We start from the raw sequence: 25,975 nt of genomic DNA, 5'->3' as shown, positions 1-25,975 counted from the left end.
TCAGTTCCCAGTCAGGTTATATAACTGCATTTGATCCCCAGTCAGGGAGCATGTGGAAGACAACCAATCAATGTTTCTCACATCAATGTGTCCCCCCCGTCTCTCCCCCCTTCCTCTCTCTAAGCATGTCCTTGGGTAAGGATAAATAAATAAATAAATAAATAAATAAATAAATAAATAAATAAATAAACCTTGTAAATTCTTACCAAAGTCCAAAGTCTTTTTGGAGACTTGAATATAATAATGAATTGCAGTAACACTGGTTTCTGGTTTGTTTGTTTTGAAACCTTGGGTTGTTTTAAGAGTATGTAATTTATATTGGGAACATTGAGAAGTTTGTGTAATGTTCCAACAGTATCCCCTTTATTTTGTGTCTATTGTGGTGGTGGTGGCGGTGGTGGTGCTAAGAGCCACATGCTTAAAAACTTGTGGAGTTTTACTTTCATGCCTATCTCAGTAAATCCTTAAAATATTTTAGAAATAAACCAGGTTCAGGGCAAAATAAAGCTCAACTAGGCCTTTATTGGCCACAATGAACTTTAGTCAAATATTTATTCATAGGTTAATGTGAACTTAGTTGGTAATCACAAGGTACCTAGTAGAGTGAGAACGTTTTATTCCAGAAAGGGTTGAGAAGCTAAATTTTAAAATAACATAAATCTAAAGTTAGGTTTAGGATCATCATTTTTGCAATAGTACTTAAAGTGGTTTAGAATGGGTTGAAGTAGAAAGTAAGGTGAGCCTTAAGGTGGTACAGTTCAGTCACTGACTTCTGTTAAACTCCTGCTAGAAATGCAGAGTATCTGGGACAGGACAAGGAGAGGAAAGGTGCGGAGAATCATTCTGTAGATGGAGAGTAACTGAGCCAGGACAAAAATTGTACTTAGAAAGATGAACTTTAAGAAGGTGCTAAAGTTCTGATCTGTCCATAATAGAGGCTGCAATATAGAGCAGGAAAGACAAACAACAGTTTTTTCCCTTTGTTAGATGGAGTTTCATATATATCAGCCAGATAATCAAATTGAAGTGTCCTGCAGTGTTAGCACTAGACTAACTGTTCAGGGGGCCAGCTAGAGGCCTGTACTTGTTTAAGTAATTTGAAAGGATGACATATTGTTGGAATCCCTTCTTTCTTCCTTCCCTCCCTCCTTCCCATCCTTCATTTCTCCTTCCCTCCGTCCCTCCCTTTCTTCTTCTTTCCTACCTTCTTTCCCTTCTGACTGCTTCCCTTGCTTCTTTCTTATCCTAAAGAATTGGTTATATCTAGTCATTAAATACTTGTATTAAAACATACAGCCACTTTGGAGATTACAACCAAATTATAAATGTGCCTGCTATCACCTTTTGCAAATATACTAAAGGAATTTATAAAAATCTCGACCTCTAACTCTTCCTTATGATTTTATGAGGCATCAAGCTATTCATGATGCTACTTTTTAAATAATATAAAGACAAGAAAGAAACATTTTTAAATGACAAAAGAGAAGCATAAATATAAGGTATGGAATCACTGATTTATCCCTGACAGATACAGAACATCTGTCCCAATATCTAGTCACACAGTATAAAAAGGAACTTCCAAATGTCACGTCATAGTTTTAAGCCTAGAAATCAAGTTTAGCCTGAAATAAATGTAAAAAAGATTTGTGGGTTTTGTTGTTAAGGCAAAGCATATTACCATTTTTCATGTTCAAGGACCTGCAGACTAGTCTGATAGGGACAAGAAGTTTATTTATGAAGAGAGCATGGAGCAGCCATACCTACCCCCCCCCCCCCAATATCTCCTGACAGATCTGCCATTAAAGTCTGGATAACTCCAAACTGTTTTTTAAATGCATTTGAGTCTCTGAAACTGATGAGCAGTAAAATAAACTTTTCAGTTAACTGAGATCAGGTTTATTTTCAGGGTAGGGTGGTGGAGAGGAATTGAATACTTAAAAAAAAAAAAATGGTTTCACAATCTATCTTAGTGTGGTGCATATTAAAAGTTGGACTCTTTCCATGAAAACAATAATGGACATAAAAGTCAAGAGTTTTTGAATAATATTTAGAGGGAAGTTGAGTGTGTTTGTGTGTGTGAGCATCCCCAGAAGTTTTTCTCAGCATTTATTCTCTGTGTGCATTTTAATTTTTCATGTGCATACTGTGTGACTCATTAAACATTCATTATTCCATAAACATTGGCCATATACCTATTCTTTTCCAGGCATAGGTGGCCACTGGGGATTCAACATCAAATAAGGCAGAGGTCCCTGTCCCCTAAATGTTATAATTTCAACAAACTAAAAGTTTGTTTTGCACTCACATGGGGACAAGACTCTCTCCAGATCCAGGCTGACTAAAATGTCTCTGCCTCGATCTTCAGCTTCTGAGGTCACCTGGGCACTGGGACACCCTCTGGTGGATATAAGAGAGGGGACTGGTAGATCACATGGCAGATCACCCATGTGCCTTTACATAGAACTCCTTCACATAGCCTCTCTACAGGAGGGCTGAGAATCATAGTCCACCTACATGTTTGTAAAATACTAAGCTCGTCTCCGTGACAATATTATTTTAAAATTCTTAATTTAAAAAATTTTCCATTATAAAAAATAAAAGCACTTTATTAAAAATTGACCTGGAAAGCTAAGACTAGTGTACTACATCCAATTTATTAATATTAGGACAAAAAAGAATGCAAATCTCAATGAAATAGAAACCCATCCAACCACTATTTTTAATTAGGTCTCAGATTTGCCCAGACTTTTCATAAATATAAGATTGAAGAATTTACTTTTTATTTATTTTACTCTTCATTCTTTAAAGTTACAAATAAGCAGTGGAAAGGTGAAGAGTAGAATTAGGATCCTGGAGCTAAATCAAGTATTAAATAATGCACAATTCAGATCATTACTGTGATGGAAATAATTATCTCCCACAGAATCAAGAGTTGGCAGTGTTCAGAACCTCACTCTCCAATGCAGATGGAGTGGGACCCTTCTCTCCCTTCTGCTTGCCTTCCAGGCAACACCTTTATACCCAGTCTTTCTCATCACACCCCTTAGTTTAAGGCTCTTACAGAAGGGAAGTTTACCCACAAGTTTAATGGACAAGAAGTGACTCATAGTTCCTCCAGGGGTCAGGTGAGTGGGTAGTGAGGAAAACTGGGCCCAGAAGAGACATGATCAGGGCTGGAATTTCTGAAATGATAGTGACATCAGCATTAGTGTGATAATTCACCACTGTCCCAGATAAACATCTCAAAGCCCTGCCATGAATTATTTCCCATCGATTTTCACAGACTGATTAGAGACAAGGAGTTATCAATAGGAAGCCAAAAGGGAATGGTTGTAAATCCTTGAAGCAGTTTCATAGGAGGTTTCTGGAAAAATGTATTGGTAGTTTAGTGCTCCCTGGGTTTTCCTAATAGATACCATTATGCCAAAGACAATTTTAAAACCTAGAATTTGGTAAACCAAAGATGTATGAAATTTTCATTGTTATTACTCTTTTGGGATTATTAACTTCAAACACTCTAAATTTGCTGATATCATTATTGTGTTATAAAATAAGTGAGGTTGTAGGATATATAATTAATAATATACTCTTTAGACTGTAATGAGAAACCACATTTGACATAGAAGAGAGGCATACATTTTAAAAGAGATATGAACATGGCTTCATTAGTACCTGCATGATTCTATGAGGGTACTTTTTGTACAAAAAATGAAGTCGTTTAGAAACATCACTTTGCTACTTGTAGTCAAGTATGAAATCTTTTAAATCTATATTTATGAATTAAAGGGCATACAAGAAAAGATTCGGAAATTTCAAATAAAAGATTTAGCATTGGAATTATAAAGAACTCGAGCTATTTCTGTTATGAATAGAGGATTCTGTTCACTACTAAGAGTCCCTGTGGGTTATGTGAAGAGAACATACTCCACCTTACATTTTAGTTGTATTTAGGGGTTTAATTCATTAGAAAGTGTGTGGTTCTCTCTGTTTCCAAAGGAATCCTTTATCCCTGTGACTTATTTTGAGACTGTGGTGCAAATCCTTTTTAATGTGAAAGAAAACAATGAGCAGAGGAAGTGTGGAGGCTTGGAATCTTAGCTGATGCCTCATGGGTCACTGGGGAGCACTGAGGTTCTTCTCCACTGTTAGTGGCCGGAAACGCCAGAGAGGACTCTTTACTCTAAATTTTTTTGAGCCTTTGTGCTGGAAGCTTACTCAGTTTGCCACACAAATGTTAACCAAGCCCCTTCAGGGTGCGGCAGACCGTGCTGGTTCCAGATATGCAAAGCCAATGCCCGTGGAAAGAACCAGAAAAGCAGAGTAACCGAAAACTCCAGTGCCAGGGTAAGTGCAGAGCAGGAGGTACACAGAGGGTGCAAAAGAGAGACGGGCGAACCTTACTTCCCTCTGTAGCAAGAGTGGGTTGGTCAGAAAGGCCTTCACAGAGAAGGTAGAGCTAGAGCTGAGAATTAAAGCGCTAAAGGAGAAAAGAAGAATTGGCTAGTCAGATGAAGAGGGAGAAAGTCATTCTGGACATAGGAAAAGTGCCTGCAGGGAACAGAGGATGGGATGGAGGGGGTGGTGGCCAGCTTAGGGAACTGTGAGTTACTTGATACCACTGACGTCCAGGGCACATGGGCAGTTGAGATGCAGAAGGACATGCTAGGGACCCAGGTGAGCTCAAGAATTGTAAACTGCCCTCAGAAGTTAAGATTTTACTTTGGAGGCATTTGACAGCCAGGAAGGATTTTAAGCAGGAGAGTGAGTGATCAAATTGGGATTCTCTCTCTGAAATTATCTTTGCAGGATGTTGGTTGCATTACTACATAAAATGCTCAAATTGCCTTCAGAACATAAGATTTCCTGCTGTTTTGTGGAAATATATTTGGGAAGGTCTTTGTTTTCAAGCCAGCACTTGATGTTGCTCAGCAGGGATTCTGCTCTGACCCATTATCTTAAGTGGAGCCAACTGTCAATTGTATGTCTCTCAGTTCGTTCAAATTAGACCTCTAGGTCCAATATAAAGTAATTGTGGCTTGAATGGAGTTGGAATTTGTCTGAACCCCACATTTCCTGGTATGCAAGGAGGCTGTTATTTAATAACTATAATATATCATCTCTCTAAATGTGAAATTTCTCTTATAAATTTACCTTCTGAGCCTCTTCAGCCTGGCAGAACAACCAGGAGTATAAGAAGCTGCAGGACTGCATCTTCTCGGAGCTGCAATATTCTTAAAATTTGAGGGAAAGCTTTTTGTATTAAAATAAATGTGGGCATGTTATATTCTTCCTCTATATAGATGACAATGTCAAATAAAATCATTAAGGGCATCTTCTATTTTCTACTGCCATCTGAATACGTCAGGAAAAATGTGACAAGTACTCATTTCAGTTAATAATAATGGCTCACATTTTTTAAGTGCCTGCATTTTTTTCAACTTAACATAATTAGTTCTGTTCAACACATAAAGGCACAAAGCCCTATGCCAGGACCAGGATTGCAGTGGTAAACTAAGTTTCTCTCACATCCTCACAACTGCTCTGCAGAATATAGGCAACGTTATGCACATTTTGCAGATGAGAAAACTGAGACTTTATGATGTAAGGAAGTTTGCTTAGGGAGCCCTGTGGTAAGGCCATACTCTATGCTGCTCTCTACCACCACATTCCTTCTCTGAAAGTTTTAGATCTGAACTTTCTGTCTCCTTTGCCTTATCTGTACTTGCATTTACTTTATTAAGGATATTCAGTTCTTCCCCCACAGGTCTATCTACTTTCTTATCTCTAGAAATGATCAAGGACCATCAATCCCCATCATCATCAATTATCATCAGCTATGCCCATATACAAGCTTGTTTTTATGTTAGTTATTAACAGTACCCATAATAGCTTCAACCATTATAAACTTGTATGGAGCCTCTACTGTTTACAAATGTTCTGTGATTAGACTTTAAATCTATAGAGATGGAAGTCATGGTTACATATAATAGCCAAATAACAATTCAAGATTGTCAGAGATCATGGAGCAGTTCAGACCATAAGTGTTAGAAGGGTTCAGGGAAGGCTCCTTGAAGGAGAAAGGGGAGGGTCTTTTAGGCAGACCCAACTAAATCCAGTACCTAAAAACAGTTCACCACAGTACATTACACATTTCCCCTCTGCTTCTAAGAACCAAAATAGTCATAGCCGAGTGCGGTTACATTATAAGAGGAATTACTTTACTCTAGTGTGGTTACATTTCAAGAGAGGCATTACTCTGCTCTAATTAAAAGCATATTCACTTCCCCAGGAGTGCCATCATGGACTGGCTGGATGATTTTCATGGAGGTATGAATGGGGCAGCCTCAGGGAGCTGCATTTTCTCTGGAGCATATCCAGGGATTTTTTGGCTGATGTAGACTGAACTAGGCCTCATACCTGCTCATGAGGGACCTAACCCTTTTTACTCACCACCAGAAGTACCCTCCTTCCACGGATTGGAAATAATTCTGGATCAAATCTAACTTCCCTGAACTATTCCAAATCCACAACTGGAAGGCCTCTAAGCTGCATGAGATTCCATGCCATTGATTTGTTATTGATTAAGACTGGGGCTGGCACTCAGCCCAACCTCAGCCCCAGCAACAGTAGTGGCAGACTTACCAAATGGAACCGAAAGCTATGTAAACTCAGTGTGTGCCCCTCAGCCTCCTTTAGTCAAACCAGGAAAGGAGAAAAAGCAGGAGAGTTTTCAGGGGCAGAGGTACTTTCACCAAAGACCTTTGACCAGCAGCAAGCTGGAGGTCCTTTGCTGGAAATAACTCTAAGGAGCAGCAGTCCATTCTGGTTGGGATTAACTCAGAGCAATGTCAGTGAAGGAAAGGTACCTAGGAGACACCAGGAATAGAAGCAGAACTTCCCAGCTCCTCCACAATTTGGCATGCAAACCAGGCAGCCTCTGTCCTTGATGCATTGATGGTCTAAGTGGGGAAACAGACATGTCACCAGAACACTTTAGTCTAATCTCATAAGGACTATAGGAGATGTAAGGAAGTCCAGAGAGGAGCAGGCAACCTGGGATTCAGGAGCTGATGTCTTAGTTTAATCTTGATAGATGATGAATGAGTGTAGGTCAGGAGAAAAAGTAGTAGGAGGAATGTGATAGACAACAAAGAAGAGGAAACAGCTTAGACACAAGTGTGAGCTGTGAAACAGCCCTATGGGACTGGGGAACTCCAGGCAGTTCACACACTGGACCCAAAGTGAGCCATGAGCCCCAGGAGCAGACAGAGGCTAGCTGAGGGAGGGCACTGCATGATAAGGGACTTTATTTTGCAGGTGACAGGGAGGCATGAAGGAGTCTTAAGGAGAATCATCATACTTGCATCTTAGAAAGGTAAGGAAGGCAAAAATTTAAAGCAGGAAACCTGTTAGGAGTCTGTTGCAAGAATCCTGGGGACATGATGAGGCTCTAAACCAAGGCAGAGGGGACTGAGGAGGGGAAAAGAAGAGTTTGAGAAATACATTTAGGAGAGAAATTTAGCAGGTTTTAGGCTTATGTTATGAAATTATGGGGAATGGCGGAGAGGAGAGGAGAGGAGTCTAGGAAGACCCTCAGCTCTTAGATTCTTAGAACTGTGATAAATTTATTTATTTAATCAGAGGCTTCTCATATAACAGAGTGTCATCTAAGACAGTGTTTTTGAAAGTGAGATCATGAAATCAGTGGGTGTACCCAGCAATTTTTAATAAAAGAGAAGAGAACAGGAAATGTTAGGTGGCATTGCATATATAAAAAGTATAATTACTGTTTTGTGAAACTTTGTTTCAGTTTGTGTGTGTGAGCACATCAGGTGTGTGCTTGTTCACAACTATATGAAGCATATTTTTTACTTAAAACTTCAGTCCAAACATTTGAAGTCCTATGGTATTCTTTTCTATGGTTGTGTCTGATTATTCTCAATGATGAATATTTCCCAACCAGGGAAAGTGATTCCTTTGTAAGAAACAGGAAAATCTTTTCTCACTATTAATCTTTCAAAACTAAATTTTATGGTGATCTTTGCCCTTGGAATTCCCATGGATTCCATGCACAGGAATGAAAAAGGGATCGGAGCCAGCTGCAATGGCTCTCCCAGTCAGGGCTAGGACAGCATCAAATGTCCTCCCCTTCAGAAAACACAAAGACACTGCTGCCCAGGGTATCTGGGGACATGTCTCTCACAGAGGGAGTCACAGCTGGAAGAATAATGTTACTTTATTTCCATACAGGACTTTACAGTTTACTTTCACAATAATATGTTCCTGTATTTAGAACAGCCCTGGGAATTTGGAGGGACCTGAATATCTGAATAATGGTTTAGATGTTTATTGGCCTATAAATATTTAAAACTATAAATATTTTCCTTTTAATATAGTCGTTCACTCTTTCAGTCAACATTCATTTGCTCCGGGCTAAAAACTGGACATGGAAAGATACAATCTATTTTCTAGTATGGTTGTGAATACCCGCAAAGTCATAATTTAAGAGAATACAAAACCCCATGTATTTATTTAAGGATGCTTGCATTTTTGTGTGTGATATGTTTACAGAATATATGTTCACCTGTATACATTTTTGTGTATGTGAGGGAGAGACAGAGACAGAGAAAGAAATCATTTATCTCTCCAAGTTCCAAAATCAAAAATTGATAGCTCACAGGGAACAGAGCAGGGAAAAGCTGGTCCTCTGAAGCCAACAAGGTGTGTAAAGCTTTCTCCTTCTTGGGCTAAATGTGAGTACCTTACAGGAAGAATAAGTGAATCAGAGAATTTGATGAAAGCTATGTAGTCTCAGAAAATAAAGTGCCTACATAACAATATTTGAATACAAAGAGTTTCCAGGCTTCTGAGTTCTATCTAAAATCAACAGGTTAAGAACTGCTAGTTCATGCCTTAGCCTAAGAAAGACAAACTTCATCTCAATTTTTAACAAATAAGTAATGCGTGTTAGTTAATATGTACTTGTTGTTCCTTCTTTTGAGGGGAAAAGATTCATTGAGGACTGCTTTCTAAATTTGCTGTTCACCATTAGGTATAATTTGAGCAGTTGTAAACTATTAATTAAAATAATTTTAAGCCTGAAAGCAAAATACTTATTTGCTTTTAAATGTAAATGGTTCGAAGTATTTGAATTACTTTCCCAGTTGCCTCTTCTCAAAGCAGATCCCTGAATACACACCTAGGATGTTTTTGATAGTGGGAATGACCTGACAGGAAGTCTATCTGGGAGACTCATGACCCCTTGAGGTCAATGAACTTGGGCTCTACATTAATCCCCAACTTCTTCCAGTCATTACTACACAGGAAGCCCACATTCCTTGCTCACAATTTATTTGTTCAGTTTTTTTTCTCATAACATGGAAAAATAATCTTCTAAAGGCAGTTCCCTTAATGCAGCCTTCATGTCCAATACAGATTTCTTTCCCAGGATTCTAATGTGTTCGGTTATATTTAAACACATTTGCCCTTGAGATCTCCACTTATCATGCACATGATTGCTAATAGTTCACTTATTAACTGGCAGCATATTGTAAACTATCATCGCAAGCCAACCTGGTGTTCATATCCTAAAAGTAACAGCCTGTGGCAGCCCTATTGCCATTTTCTGCAGTGGCACATTTTATTTTTTACCTTCATTATATCTTGTTAAATAACATTGCATTGTGTGAACCATGACTTCCTATGATACAACATTATTTAACAGAAAGAGTATAATGAAATCTTCTAGAATGCAAAAAAATGAATAGCCTGTGAGATTTATCTCATAAGAAGAATCTGGGTAAAAGGGAGGGTGGCATTTGGCTCCAAGGTGCTCCTGCAGGAGTATAAGCATTCACTTTAGGAAGGAACTAAGTGCTCAAGAATGCTAGCCTCAGAATCAGTGGGTGAGCAGAAGAGGCATTGCTACAGAAAGAACCAGTTAGCTAACCATCTTCTGGCTTAAATCTCATCTCACTTTCTAAGCTTGTTCCCAAATGACCCCTCTTGCTCTGATATCTGCAGATTTGATCCTGCTACAGAAGGCTTTTGCATTCTTGGATTATAGTGATGCCTGGATGTGTCTTTGTCTTCCCTGGTTGACTTAGAGACCTTCAGGGCAGGACCCAGTTACCCACAACCGTGCATCCTCCCACGATGTGTGTTTTTTTTGTGTTGTTTTTTTTTTATAATTTTTATTTTTGTTTAAAGTATCACAGATGTCCCTTTTTCTCCCCAGTGACCCTTTCCCCCCCCCCGTTCCTTCCCCCTCCCCAGTCACTTTCCCTACCATTGTCCGTGTCCTTGGGTTGTGCATATATGCATATAAATCCTTTGGTTACTCTCTCCAGGCTTTTCACATTGTGGGCACTCAACAGATGTCTGTTGAATAAATCAGTAAGACAAATGCCTTCTACTTCTGGAGGTCAAATGAAGGAAAGGTGAGTGGAGAAAATTGGAGACCATCAGAACCACTACTTTCTATTATGGGAAGTAACAATAAGCCCCTCTATAGTCACAGTAACAAACACCAAGCCTCAGGTACTTATCTAATCACTTTACAGTCAATAACTCATCTCAGCCTTACAACAACGCTCTGAGATAGACGCTGTTGCTTATTCCCATTTTCTAGATAAGGAAAGTAAGACATGCTGAAATTAACTTATCTGACTTATGAGGTGATGACAGGTGAAGCCAGGATTGGCACTCAGTCCTTGCTTCTATCAGCTTTATGCAGTGTTACCTATCTTGTCCAGTTAGCCTGCTTATACCCTCAAGTGAAGGAACATCTCCCAAACAAATTGACTCTTTGTAAAAAGTTAATTTATAAAACTAACTATCAAGCCCATAGTTTAATAAATTATAGAGCACGTGATCATTCTTTAAAAGTGTTTAAGTTGCCCCTGGCTGGGAATGCTCAGTTGGTTGGAGCATTGTCCCATGAACCAAAAGGTTGCTGGTTCCATTCCCAGTCAGGGCACATACGTAGGTTACAGGTCTAATCCCCAGTTGGGGTGCATACAGGAGGCAACTGATTGATATTTCATTCTCACATCGATGTTTTTTCTCTCTCTCCCTTCCTCTTTCTCTAAAATCAATAAAAAACTTATCTTCGAATAAGGATTAAAAAAAAAATAAATTAGAAAAACCTAAATATCAATGTTTAATAAGAGAAGAAACTTGAGTTTTATTTAAGTAATAGGTATGTAATTAGTTAAGACCAAATTAAATTAGAATGTATCTTTATTTTAAACTTCCCTTAAAGCAATAACATTAACCCTGCACAAAAATAAAACTGTTTTGTTCTAAAGAGATACATTCTTGGTGAATTTGCTAGTTTTAGAAATTTGGGTAACAATTTACATTTATTATTTAAAGGATTTGAGGAGTGACATTGACTCCAAATATTCATCTAGTCATTAAAACAAGATGGGAAGTTTTTCTTTATTTGGTCTAGTTTATTGGTTCTTTTTTGTTTTTTAGGAGTAACCTTGAAACTTGAGCAACACCCTTTAGAAAATACCAGTTTATTACATAAAGTTTTGAAATGCATGTTTGAAATTATCTGAATGCTTGTACAGGAGGTGAAAGACAAGTAGAACAGCTGCTACATAAAATCTCCACTTTCCAAATACCAAGGAGGAAGAAGTGGGAACATGGTCCAGAATCTAACCTTAACTTTGAACTTCCTGATCTGTATTAGTTTAAGATATCCCTGTAGCATCATTTAAACATAGTTCTGGTGTATGAATAAACTTCCACTTGGAATTTCCTTTTTGAAGTCTGCTGAGAATAGAAATTAAAACCATATGTGTCTTAATCCAGAATGTAAAATAACATGAGAAATGTCTACCCAGAAATAGTCCCTGAAATACATTCAACAGGATGCACGTTCTAGAGAAATTATTTAGAATGAAAGCCTCCAGAGAACTAGATTTATTATTTTTAGCCTATGATTATGGAAGATTGAATTGATAAAAGAGGATGCTTTTTAAAGCAATGGCAATAGGGATGTTATTCAGCCATCTAGAATGTTTGAGAAAAGCATCTAATAGCATGGAAAGAGGTTCAAAATGCACTGTCAAGTGAAAAAGCAGATTACAATTTCATTTAAAGATTATGTAAAATAGTATACTTAGCCTAGATACACATACACACCTTCATAAAAACAGAATTAGAAACTGTATGCCAAGAAAACATTAATTGCTAGGTGGCAGAATTATAGCAAATTTTTCTCTTTTTTTCTTTCTCTTTCCTTTCTTCCTTTCTTCTCCCCCCCTCTTTTTATATAGTATCAGAAAATTGAAATTAACCTTATTTGATTTTTAAAAAAATAAATGAGTGTAGTATCTTCACTTGAGTCTTCTCATCTCTTCAGCCACCTTCCTTGAATGCAGCTAAAGCCCAATACTTTCCGTGCTTAGTCTGCCCTGGAGTTGCTTCTTATGATGTGCCAACCTGAGTGGTGCAAAGAGGTTGAAGTTATCGGACAATAATATCACCAAAAACTGTCCATGGTGCCAGTTTGCTGGTGCTTTAGTAATCAAAGGATCCTTGGTAAAACTTTTAAATTTGCTGTTAGTTTGTTTTCTTTCCTTTTAATAGTATACTTTAGCCTTGGTTTGTGTGCATATGTGTGGGTGTTTCAAATCTTAGGTTTAGATTTCATTTAAGAGGAAATTTTATCACTTTTATCTCTGTTCTTAGGGGAAACAATTTTTTACACTTGAATTCAGTGAGAATTTGGACAAGCATATCAGTCAAGACTTTCATAGTCACTATATAAATAAAAATTGGTATATCCCAAAGCTGGTTAGGTAACTATATTCACATTGTATAAGGTGAAGTGACTTGAACCTCCATTTAGAAGCGGCCGTGTGTTTCCACGGCACACACTCCTGCCAGTTCCTACTATACTCTCACACTTAACACTTAAAGAGGTCAAGCTAAGATTTTTTGACAATAATTATTATGGTATAAATAATTCTTTAAAATTATAAATTACCACTATATAAATTGAACTAGTCAGAGATTTTAAAACTTTTTTGCTTTAAATTTTTTAAATGTTTTTTATAGTTTATATAACATTTTAAATCTATTTGATTGCATTTGGGATGCATTTATGGGAAGCTTCAATTGACTTTAATATCAGTGTGCCATGTGGTTAGATCATAGCATGATGTAAATCACTAATGTATCATTGTGTCTGATGAAAAAGGGGGTGCCAATATGCCAGGTAAGTTCCTCACCTCTTCAGTTGGGAGCTTAATCTCTTTCCACCCCAAATCATATAAAGCTATTTCAACTACCTGAACTCAGTTTAAGTTGTTTTTTAAAAGGGATATATAATGTCACTGTCTAGTAATGGATTGCAAAATAAAAATCTCAGTATTTAGAAAGTTAACCTCTAAACTCATCAGTCTTTGACCTTAAAGAGCATGGAGAAAAATGAAACAATTGCTGAAAACCTAATAAAAAAATTAAGTTTCTTGGATCTGGTTCTTATTTTCTGGAATGACTGATGTATATTTAGAAAATCATTCACAGAAGCAGTGCCATTGCAGACAAGTAGAAAACACCCAAAAAACTGGCAAAGACACATTTAAAAATTCCTGGTATTTGCTCCCAGTAAATATTTTAAAAGAAAGCACACACACACATAACACACACTATCAAGTTTTTATATACAGTCAGTTAATAAAATTATACTTGAGTTGTGTTCATCTTTTCTTGGGATTGATTTAGGCAAACACTAGTCCTGACTGATCCAGGAATTACAATTGCTGAGAAGTCAAATTCACAAAGCCTTGAGCTGGGGAATGGAAGTTTTGGTGATGTATATCTTGCCGTGTCAGTCTTACAAGGAGTGAGAGACTGGAAGAGGATCCTCAGAGTTATTTTACACTGACAGATTCTGTGCTCCTTTTGATGCCTGCATGGTACATTTCCCCCCAGTAATCATGAAAGCTTCTAGTGTAATTCGAGTACCCCGAGCTATAAAAGAGGGACTAATTCAGATATGGCTAGACGTATATATAGAAAAGGTTTGATTCTTTAAAGACATGCGTAATTTTAACATTTAAACACTAAAATCTTAAAGCAATATAAGATAGAAGAGCACCGTCCGAAGCCAAGAAAGCTGACTTTCTAATGGTGGTGGAACTTGTTTACAGTAGTTGTTCTTCCATGGGAAAGAAGTCGCTGGCCTAACAGAGTAAGCAAGGGCCCTTCTGATACTGGCAGTTGGGCTGACCTGCAGAGTTATAGCTTCTGCTGAGAAGGCAACTTCAAGACAGCTATCATGAAGTCTTATTTTCCACCTTTCCAAGAGAACCAGAAGGCTGAGTTAGAGAGAGACCATTTCCAGAACCTCATATTCTTATCCCAAGAAAGGTTATTCAAGACTTCATTGTCTTGGTGGGTCAACAAGGTGGCACTTTTGTCAATGCCTGCAAATTATGACCCTCTTTCTAATTTCTGAATCAACTCTCTGTTCCCCTACCATACATTTTAGTTGCTTAACTGGCTCCACCCAGAGGATCTCTTGGGATTTAGTGGTCAGCAGTGGCTCCACAACTTCAAAAACGGACTGTTCGTGTGCTTGTGTATCCATGCAGCTTCCCTGAGAAATACCACAAATGCCTAGTGAAAACAATCTGTACCAAATGAAAGAGGAGAATAGAGCTACTTTGCCTCATGTACTACTTGAGTCAAAACAGTCTGGTCAGAAACTATTTGGCTGGTAGAGCATATAGTTTCTGCTTTTTCTTTGAGATTGATTGAGGGTGTGCTTTTTAATTTTTTAAAAATATTTTTAGGATTATGGGCATAAAGGATAGTATATATATTACTGAAGAGTGTTCTTGTTCAATTGCAACTGAACATTTGACTTTCTGTGGTGTGTGAGAGAAAGTGTGTGTTTCTGAATGTGTGCAAACACACTCACACATGTGGATGCATATGAGAGATGAATGTGAAAGGTTGTTTACCTTTTTCAAAATCATATAGGCCATGCACTATCGTCAGGAAAACAGAATTCCAGGAGGAAATGATTCCTGGGGATGATTGTGTTCATTGCTATGACATATTAATGGGTATTCAGCAACAGTTTCAAGTTGAAATCAAGGTCCATAGTCCCTTCCATGCGCTTCATCTACAGAATGAATGGCTGGAAGCTGTGTTAAATTAGCTTATGCCAAATTATGCCACTGTCACAAATTGTCCTCCAAGCTGTAGTGGCATAAAGCAACAAAAGTTTATTTCTTGCTCACATCACTTGTCAGCAGCTGGACTGCTGTGAGTTTTTTGCCTGTGCTGTCATTCTGGGACCCAGGCTGAAGGAATAGCCTCTATATGAAACATGCTAGCCTTGTGGTAAAGCAAAAATGGCAGGAGAGCTGTCAGAATGAGGTGATAGCTCCTGTAGAGTTTTGCTTGAAACTCACATTTCATTGGCCAAAGTGGGATATCTGGCCAACCAGAACATCACTGGGATGGGAAGTATATGCTTTGCAATTGGAGGAAAACTGCAAATTACATAGCAACTGGAAAGAGCAGGGAATCATTGGGAACATATAAGGAATAAAATGTGTTTGTGTGTATATATGTTTTTATTATAAATTTAATAAATAATAATAAATTAAAGGTATATGTTTTATATGTGTTATGTATTATAACATATACAAAACACTTTTTACTATGTATAAAATTTTACTATATATAAAATCACTTTTTTAGTGTGGTTGGGAAAATCACTTTTTTAATATATTAAACACTCTTTATCATACTTATGTAAGATTTTCCAAACCACACTGAAAAATAGTGATTTAAAATAATTTGCTCGATCCTCTTTTATGATAATAGAAATTATTTTTAAGTGATTGGATTTGCTATGAATCCAAATTGCAGAAGATATTACAAGTCCTGGGAAACAAGACTAGTGTTAAGAATTGGTGATGGAATAGTATGTCTCATCATGTCTGTGATTCATGTTTTCCAAAAAGAAATACACATAAACACAGCCATGAATCTCTGTGTAAACTGAGTACAATTAAATGTCACAGGGATATCTACATCTCCCAGATTTTTTTCTTCTATAGTTATATATCAGCTGACAGCAGATACTTTGCTACAGAACAAGGAAAAAGTTACCTTAAGTTATGGGGAGCTGAAATGGGTGTTCATTAGTTTTCCACTGAATATTCAGTGATTAATAGTCTTAAATTTATTCTAAATAACTGGTATTTGACTCCTATTAGTAACTTATAATGTCATGGAAGGAAAATGTTATGCACATTAGAAAAAATATATATTTGGTATACATTTAAGAATTATTCAGACCTTTTTACATTGCAGTAAACCTATTATGTAATTCAAAGGGTACAAAAAGATATAGCCTGATGCCACGACATGGGACCTAAATCAAAGTCTGTTACTACTACAAAACTTGATGTTCCATCATGCACCTGTGATTAAGGTTATAAAGCCCTCCAGGGAGAAAGATTGTAGTGGTATGTGAGTCTGTATAATATTTGTCATTCATAGCCACATGTAGACAGGATGGATACTCTGGCATTGACTGTAACAAAACTGGCCTGTATATAGCCAAGTAAATACACCTTCAATATATAGGGGCTTCACTTGAGAAATTTTGTCACTTGACAAAAGAGCCAATTGTCTTAAGTAGTACTTTAATAATGAAGTTAACTCAGCCATAGAAATCATCCTAAGCCAACTGCTGTGAGCCTGTTGAAACATGAATACTTGTGATATACTTTAATAGTGATAATTGCATCCACTGCAGACAAGTTGTGGTGGTTGAGTCACCCATAATCTTTCAGAAACAGGGTCCCCACTATGTTATCCAGTTTGTTTAGTTTTTTTAATTTATCTTTATTGTTGAAAATATTACAGATGTCCTCTTTTTCTCCCATTGATCCCCTCCACCCTGTATCCACCCCACCCCCAGCCTTCCCCATACCAATGTCTGTGTCCATGGGATGTGCATATAAGCATATAAGTTCTTTGATTAATCTCTCCCCACCCCGACCCCCACACTGCCTTCCTCAGGCTGTTCCATGCTTCTGTGTCTCTGAATCTATTTTGTTATCAGTTTATTTTATTATATTCCACATATGCGTGAGATCATGTGGTACTTGTCTTTCCAGTTTAAATGAAAAAACAAAACACTGTTCTCAAGCCTGCTTTTCTAAGTCACATGGGGATCATGATGTCTTTTCTTCCCCACTTTGAGGATTTTTTTTTAACATATTTATTGTTGAAAGTATTACATATATCCCCTTTTTTCTCCCATTGATCCCCTCCACCTGGTGTCTATCCCTGCCCCAACCTCGACCTTCTCCTATTAGACACTATTGCCTGTGCCCATGGGTTATGCATTTGTGCATATAAGTCCTTTGAATAGTCTCTCCCCCTCCCTACTCCTCCACCCCCACCTTCCCGCTGAGATTCCTTAGTCTGTTCCATGCTTCTGTGTTTCTGGATCTATTTTGTTCATCAGTTTATTTTGTTCATTAGTTTCCACATATGAGTGAGATCATGTGATACTTGTCTTTCTCTGCCTGGCTATTTCACTTAGCATAATACTCTCCAAGTCTCTCTATGCTGTCTCAACAGGTAAGAGATCCTTCTTTCTTACAGCTGCATAGTATTCCATGGTGTAAATGTACCACAGCTTTTTTGTGCACTCATCTACTGATGTGCACTTGAGCTGTTTCCAGATCTTAGTTATTGTAAATTGCGCTGCTATGAACATAGTGGTGCATAAATTCTTTCTGATTGATATTTCAGGTTTCTTAGAATATATTCCTAGAAGTGGGATCACTGGGTCAAATGGCAGTTCAATTTTTAATTTTTCGAGGAACCTCCATACTGTTTTCCATAGTGGCTGCAATAGTCTGCATTCCCACCAACAGTGTACTAGGGTTCCCTTTTCTCCACATCCTTGCCAGCACTTTTCATTTGATGCTTTGTTGATGGTAGCCATTCTGGCAGGTGTGAGGTGATATCTCATTGTTTGCACCTCTCTGATGATTAGTGACTTTGAGCATTTTTTCATGTCTCTTAGCCACCAGTATGTCCACTTTGGAGGAGTGTCTATTTAGGTCCTTTGCTAATTTTTAACTGGGTTGCTTGTCTTCTTTTTATTAAGTTGTATGAATTCCTTTTATATTTTTTAAATTTACCCCTTATGAGATGTTTCATTGGCGAATATGTTCTCCCATACAGTGGGCTCACTTTTCGTTTTGTTGAAGCTGTGCAGAAGCTTTATATTTTGATGCAGTCCCATTTGCTTATTTTCTCCTTTGTTTCCCTTGCCCTAGGAGATCTATTGGCAAACATATTGCTACGAGAGATGTCTGAGATGTTGCTGCCTGTTTTCTTCGAGAATTTTTATGGTTTCATGACTGACATTTAAGTCTTTTATCCATTTTGAGTTTATTCTTGTGTATGGTGTAAGTTGGTGGTCTACTTTCAGTTTTTTGCATGTACCTGCCCAATTTTCCCAACACTATTTATTGAAGAAACTGTCTTTACTCCATTGTATTCTCTTGCCTCCTTTGTCAAATATTAATGAAGCGTAAGGGTTTGGGTAGATTTCTGTGTTCTCTGTTCTGTTCCATTAATCTATATGCCTGTTCTTGTGCCAGTACCAGGCTGTTTTGATTACAGTGGCTTTGTAGTATAACTGGATATCTGGTATTGTGATCCCTCCAACTTTGTTCTTCTTTCTCAAGATTACCATGGCTATTTGGGGTCTTTTTTGGTTCCATATAAGTTTTTGAAGTGTTTGTTCTAGATCTGTGAAATATTTTAATAGGGATTGCACTGAATTTATAGATTGCGTTGGGTAGTATGGACATTTTAATGATGTTAATTCTTCTAATCCATGAACACAGTATATTCTTCAAGTTGTTTATATCTTCCTCTATCTCTTTTTCAAACGTTCTGTAGTTTTCCGAGTACATGTCTTTTACCTCCTTGGTTAAGTTTATTCTTGAATACTTTTAATGAGCATTTAAGAAAGAAGACCTATTTATATTGGAGCCAGGTTGTCCATTGAAATGCAGGAGATTTGTAAGAACAACATAAATATATATTCCCCTATGTAATAATTATATAAACTATCTGCAGTAGACCAGGTTCTTTCTGGACAGCTAGTTTTCTGATGATAATAAAATTTAATGTGGCCTGAATTTAAATTTTTCGTCATTTAGAAAGAATAGTATTCCTTTGGGTTATCAATGGAAAGAGTATTCGCTGTCCCAAGATTAATGTAAACCAAAATGTACTTAAAATGCTTACCTAGGAGAACACATTGTTCCTGAGCACTCTAAAAACACCATTTTAAAAATTCAGCCTGGCCAGTGTGGCTCAGCAGTTGAGCATTGACCTATGCACCAGGAAGGAGGTCCCAGTTCAATTCCTGGTCAGGGCACAAGCCAGGGTTGAAGGCTTGATACCCAGCAAGGGGAATGCAGAAAGCAGCTAATTGATGTTGGTGTCGATGTTTCTAGCTCTCTCTCTCTCCCTTCCTCTCTCTAAAAAATCAATAAAAACATATTTTAAAAAAATTAAATGAGACTGTAACATGAGAGGAGGCCTGTAACCCTGGGCAGCAAATTTGCTCAGTATAACTCTTTACTTGACTGAGGCCCTCTGAAGCCTTGTCCACCTGACAGTATCCAAACATTACTACATGATATTTCTTTAAAGAAACAGCGTGTAAATCTCTTTTAGGTCACATTGACTTCCAGCCTTCTCCACAGTCAGTCTTCATTGGTGCAGACCTACTGAACTGTTTTGTCTTGCTTTGATGGTAGAACCTCCCAGCAGTGAAGTACAATTGGCCATATTAAAAAATGAAATATTTAAAAAAATAAACACCAATGTATTACTATGTGAAAAAATAGTAGATCAAAGATGTTACCATATTACCATTTCGACAAATAGCAGATTGAATTGTGTGTTAGTAATGGGACAAGAGTTGACTTTTATCTTTCATTGTGCCTTTCTGTATTTTTTGTGTTTTCACCGCTGAGCATGTATAATTAAGAAACATGATAATACTTTTTAATACCAGTGTTGCAGGCTGTGGTTAATCTCCACAGTGACTTTATTCTCATGCCCATTGATGTGCACTTCGTTGGGCAGCCAGTGAGACAGCCCGCCCCCCCCCCCCCCCCCCGTGTCTGGACAGAGGTCACATCATGTTCTAAGCATGTACAACTGAGGCAGAACTTTCCCTCAAATAGAATCACAGATATGAGGTAGAAGAATATGCCTAGCACCAAACCATCTTCTGGATTTATTGAGTGAAGAGGTTTTTAAGGTTTTTTACAGATCAGTCAACTAATTGACAAAACTTGATATCCACCTTTTCTACCAGTTGATTTCAGCCCCCAAACATCTGTTGACTTAAGATACCAAAGTTCTTTGGTTCTCTTAGTCTGAGGGGAGTGGGGTGCTCTTAAGGAGCACATCACCCCTGTGTAGATAGTGGTGATGGCCAAGGAATATGGTTGGGACAAAGAGGGGTGCCAATCCCACTTAAACTATATAGAAGAGTTTCTTAACTTAAAAAGCTCTATTTTCTGAAAAAGTGGGGAAGGATATTGGGCAAGCAAAAATAGATACTTGCTTGAGTAAAACAGAAATGATTTTTATATATAATAATTACAAAAATTTTATTGAAATTTGATCATAATACTAAGCCAAGTAGATTGAATTTTCTCTAGTAATATACTGCAATAACCCCCACAGAGGTCTGTCCTAGGACATACCTCTTTTTTTCCTGTGATTCTACCCCATACTTAGGTTTCCATGGAGAACTTGCAGAAGGTTGATGCTTTTCCTTATAGCCCTGGAGCTACAGGGGAAGGTATGGGTAGAAAACGCAGAACAAATAAAACTCTGAAAATGTGATTGCAATGACCCTTAAAGCTATTAAGCCACATAAAATTATACTGCTAGCAGGAGCGCAGTAAAAAAGAGATTTTCATACACTCCTCAAATGTCATTTAACTCTTATTAGGTAGATATTTATGAAATGATGACACTGGCAATAATAATTTCTTTTTGTTGTTGTTGTTAATCCTCACTAGAGTATATTTTTTCCATTGCTTTTCAAAGAGAGTGGAAGGGAAGGGAGAGAGAGAGGAAAACATCTATGTGAGAAAGATACAGTTGCCTCCCACACACGCCTCGACCAGGGGGTCAGGGAGTGAACCCACAACCCAGGTATGTGCCCTTGGACAAGAATCCAACCCAAGACCCTTCGAAGCATGGGCCAATACTCTAATCACTGAGCTACACTGGCCAGGGCTATAATGATGATTTCTTTCTTATTCTCCAGTCATTTTGGCCACTGCAAGGGTAATATGCCCTGGGGAAAAGATTAGCATTTGGCTGATAGGTTTTAGTAGGGCCTGTGCTGCAAAATCAATAAACTTGGAAGGCTCTTTTTTTTTCTTCACCTCAATTTGATAGGCAAGGTCAAATTTGGCAGTGGTTAATTATGCAAGGTTATTTTGTTTGTTTGCTTTGTTACTAGGTAGTAAACAAGAGTTCATTTTGCCCTTAAATTGAGAGATCAAAGTGATTGGCCTGCAGCTAGAGTGGGGAAGGGGTGGGGGGTTTTTGAGAGACACTTCAGAAATAGAATAGTGAGTTGGGTGTGGGGGATGATGGTGAGGAGCCAAAACCATGGCTGGGGTGTGTCTTCTTTTCATTTATCATTTTCTAATTACAGTTTTTGTTGTCATCTGACTCTGAGATTGAAAAGCAAAATGCCTACCCATTTAAAAATATCAGCGTATTTGAGGATTTGATTTAGTTGGGTTCTGGTTGAGATTTGATTATTTATCTTTATGTGTGGGTAAGATTTCAGTTTATTATCTATTTTCCCCTCATTTAAAAAAATTAATAATAAAGTGATTTAGAGGATCTTTAAAAGAAATCTCCCAGAGAAGCCTGAGCCCTATGCTACTACCCAACCCAAGTCTTCAGTTTCAGAAGTTTTTCTATAGACCCCTGTTCCTACCACTCCCCCAGTTCAATGTCTTTCCTCCTCCAGTATCTGAGCCACACCTAACCCCTTTTCTAGACTGGTGAAGTCTACACTTTTTTATAAGTTTACTTCGCCCTCTCCTTTGAACTTTCTAAGTTATAGAGCCCCTTTCTCTCAGGTCTCCTCCATATAGTCTTCATGGTTTGTCTCTCTGGGACTCTCCTACTTAACACTGAGTTTTCATAGTAATAAAAGTAATAATGAAATAGAAAAAGGCATACTATTTATGGAGTTCAAATAGAAAATAGAGAATTCTATGCTCTTCTAAGACCTGCTGCCTCATAGTTAAGTGGAATATATCTAGAAATTAGATATTTCTTTATTACTAACCACTGTACTATATTATATTGAACTAAAAAGCAAATTTGAAGCTTGAAAATTTTGAAGGCAAAAATTTCAGTGGTAATTCACCTCCTTTTCTACATATTACAGTCAGAACATACATTTCCTACTACCCCTGAAATACTGTGATTTTCCAAGTGAAAGCCTTTACAGAAGTATTCTCAAATGAGTACTACATAGAATTTTTGAGCCACACAGTAACTGCCTTTTGTGTCTTCCGAAGGGAAACCCTAATTTAGCCAATTCAGGACAGTTCAGCTGAAGGCCTTAAACTGTATTTGTGGATCTCAGAGACACCCTTCCTGATAGAGATGTTTCCCAAAACTTTTATTTTCAGCTTGATGTCCTGGGCATTTCTGAAGGATGTGGACATGGCAGGAACAAGTATATATTAGGTCTGTGCTAGTAGCAATTATGTCAGGGAAAACACTCTAGATTTAGAAATTGTCCATCACTGGAATAACAATGGATTAGGGGATGCCAAAGACGCAGGCACTCTGGGACAGAAGTCACCAACAAGTTCTGTTTCCCTGAATTTAACGACAAATCTCAGTCCATGTTCAACCAGATCAATGGGACAGGATTATAGGATTTTGCTCTTCCCTTTGGGGCCTGTACAAGATCTGGCTGTTGGTTTATTTTCCTAATACATATCAGGTAGCTCTGTCACATTAGACATTATGTGCCACAGACACTGAACTTTCAGCATAGTTATACCAGCTCAGATCCACAGCTGATGTTAGTATAGATTATTTTTGTGCTGTGGTCCCCCAAACTCCCTGTACACTGTGGCTTTCACTGTGAGGGAAAAATGAACAGCAGAGTAAATGCAAATGCAGGGCCTGATCAGGCTCCTTCCCAACAGCAGAGGAAGGGGCCTGTTATAATAGGCTGTTTAATTTCGTTTGGAGAAACTGGACTTTTGACAGATGAACCACTTTCCCTTGCATTAATATTTCTGTAACAGAGTTGTCTTTGGGAAATGATACAGGATTCATAAGGTCAAATAGTCACCTGGGTCACATACTATAGACTCCTCTCATCTCCCTCCACAGCTTCTCTAGGCAGGTTGGTCCTGTGCGCTGTTGGTACGTCCACACCGAAAATGGTCACCCAGAGGACACATCAACCTCTTGAGTTTGGCCCTCAGAGGTTCTAAGCAGCCCCTTCAAATTCAAGTCTCATTTCCAGATAAGCAGCACTCTGCAGCCTAAAATCATTCTAATGTGCTTGGTGAATGGACATTGTGTTATAAGGCACTGGGAATTAAAGCCATTAAAATATTTAAAAAATAATAATACACTGGACACTTGTCATACTTTTTTTCATGAGAAAATACACTTTCTTGGATTACGCAGTTGTATTCTCTCTTTCATTATCCCAAGTGTAAAAGAATAAAGGAATGTTCATAATATTCTTAGTCTTATCTTTGAAAGTTAAAAAAAATATTTTTAAAAAAGTATCATAAAAACTATTTCCTCCTCCCTACTCCCCTGGCTTCCTGGTGTATAAATAAAGATGTTTTCCTTGCCTGAAACTCAGCCTTTGTGTTCCATAATCTTTTTTACAAAATATTTTTTTTATTACCCAAATACTTACAAATCGACATTGAAGATAATCTTAATAAGCACATAAGTGCCTTGGTGATACCTGCTCATTTTACACCCATTTCAGGGAAGGCCCGCTTCAACACACCTGAGAACAATTCTGCTTTGTAATACCTTGCACACAGTGCTCGCCAGTTTCTCCTTGATTAAGAAAGTAGAGTGCTAGTGTGTAGATTTTGGACTCACTCTTTCCCCTTCTTGTATTTTTCAGAAATTGAGGCAAAGGAAGCATGTGACTGGCTCCGAGCTGCTGGGTTCCCGCAATACGCTCAGTTATATGAGGGTATGTTGGCCTTCTCTTCACTCTTTAGAAAGAGAATAAATTTAAAATAAACTGCATTTATGCTGTGCTATGTTTTGACTAATAAGTTTTTTCTTAACTTTTTTTTCTGTCTCTTTCCCTGGGCTTTGCAATGACCAGAGTTTATACTGATACCAATTTGGAAATAAATATTTGCTTCCCAGGCCTACTTCTTTTCCTGCTCTGCCCTTTCTGCTTCTCATCTCTTTATCACCAATCCCGGCTCTATCTTTTCCTCCAGCAGCAGCTCTTCTGCACTTCCTTTTTTGTTGTTTTTCTTTTTTTTCCTTCAACACTTATTTTTCTTGAAAATACAATAAATTAGTTGTTGATAAATTTCCAAGGAATAACAAAACTGTCTTGAGGCTTATCTTTAGTTCTGCTTACTTTATATAAACATTTTTAAGTTATAATTTTGGTCAGATGTGATTTTGGGGGGCTTTAAGTAAAGTGCTTTTATTGCTAGTATAATACTTCCTTTCATTGATGTTTTAATTGAAAGTTAATAAACTTATTCACCTATATCTTACTTATTCCTTAATTATAACCAAGGCTTCTAATTACTTCTTGTGTAGTCCTTAGTCAGGACCCCAACAGTAAGCAGATGGCACACTCAGGATAACCTGAGGAGAGTTTATTTCTAAAAGTATTCCTTGCAACCGTCCATAGCAAGCTGTAGGAAACAATATCAACTTCTCTTCCTGATGACATAAAATTTATGTCAAACAAACTGAGAAATCTCAGAGGAAAGGGGGGGTGGGGTGGGAAGAGATTAATCAAAGAATTTATGTGCATTTATGTAAAGCTGAAGGATACAAACAATAGAACTTTGAAGGCCAGGGGCGGGGGGGGGGGGGGGGGGGGAGGCTGTGTGGTTTGCAGGGTGAGGGGGTCAATGGGGGGAAAAAAAGGACATCTGTAGTCCTTTCAACAGAAAGATCACATTTTAAAAATTATGTAGGATAGAAAGAATAAACAAAATTTACCTGTACTCACAGTGAATTTCATTCATTCACCCAGAAGCTCTGTTTTATAGTTTAAAAGAACAAAACAAAACAAGAACCAGTTATTCTACATCCCTTGCTTAAATTCTGTGAGGCTAAAGGAGAGCATATCTCTGAATGTGCTTTGAAGTCTAGATCCTCTGGTAAGAGTTTTTATAGAATTACAGCCTTTTAGGCAAGGAAGGGTCTTAGCAATGTTCACTCCCACCCATCACTCCCAGTTCAGTGATTATGAAAGAGAGGCCCCAAAATGTTGTGACTTTTCCAAGGTTAAAAGTGAAAGGTTAAGGTCAGCGGTGTGCAGGCAGACAAAATACCCATCTCAGACGTTGAATAAAGAAAAGCTGAATTTATTTAAGGAAAGGGGGTGGGGGATGGAGATATCCAAAGGGAAGGGCTGCACAGCACTGAGTCAAAGGGATATGGGGTCCATGATGGCAGCAAAAATATACTTGGGATGGTGAGATAAGGAAGGTGCATAGAAGTAACAGGAGAGCCCAGGCTGGGCTGCTTTGGTTCACTGGGAAGTCAGAGAGAGAAGGGGGTCTTGGAGACAAGTTGAGGGGGTAAACCTGGGGCGAGCTGCCGCTGCCTATTGCTCCCCTGGCTGCAAGTCTCATGAGGTCCCCTCAGA

The 25,975-nt window shown here is 38.0% G+C and overlaps 1 protein-coding gene across 3 annotated transcripts in view; it reads left to right on the top strand.

Moving 5' to 3' along the window:
- STARD13 (StAR related lipid transfer domain containing 13) overlaps positions 1-25,975 on the top strand; it is a 209,622-nt gene that overhangs the window by 129,333 nt on the left and 54,314 nt on the right. For all 3 annotated transcript variants that reach the window (XM_016199524.2, XM_016199522.2, XM_016199525.2), the window contains exon 2: positions 24,248-24,319. In XM_016199524.2, the coding sequence (XP_016055010.2) occupies positions 24,248-24,319 (72 nt within the window). The remainder of the gene's footprint in view (positions 1-24,247; positions 24,320-25,975) is intronic.

The sequence above is a fragment of the Miniopterus natalensis genome, chromosome 2 (assembly GCF_054644295.1).
Source record: "Miniopterus natalensis isolate mMinNat1 chromosome 2, mMinNat1.hap1, whole genome shotgun sequence".
Classification (NCBI taxonomy): Eukaryota; Metazoa; Chordata; class Mammalia; order Chiroptera; family Miniopteridae; genus Miniopterus; species Miniopterus natalensis.
The sequence above is the reverse complement of the archived record's forward strand: the minus strand, read 5'-3'. Positions and strand labels throughout refer to the sequence as shown.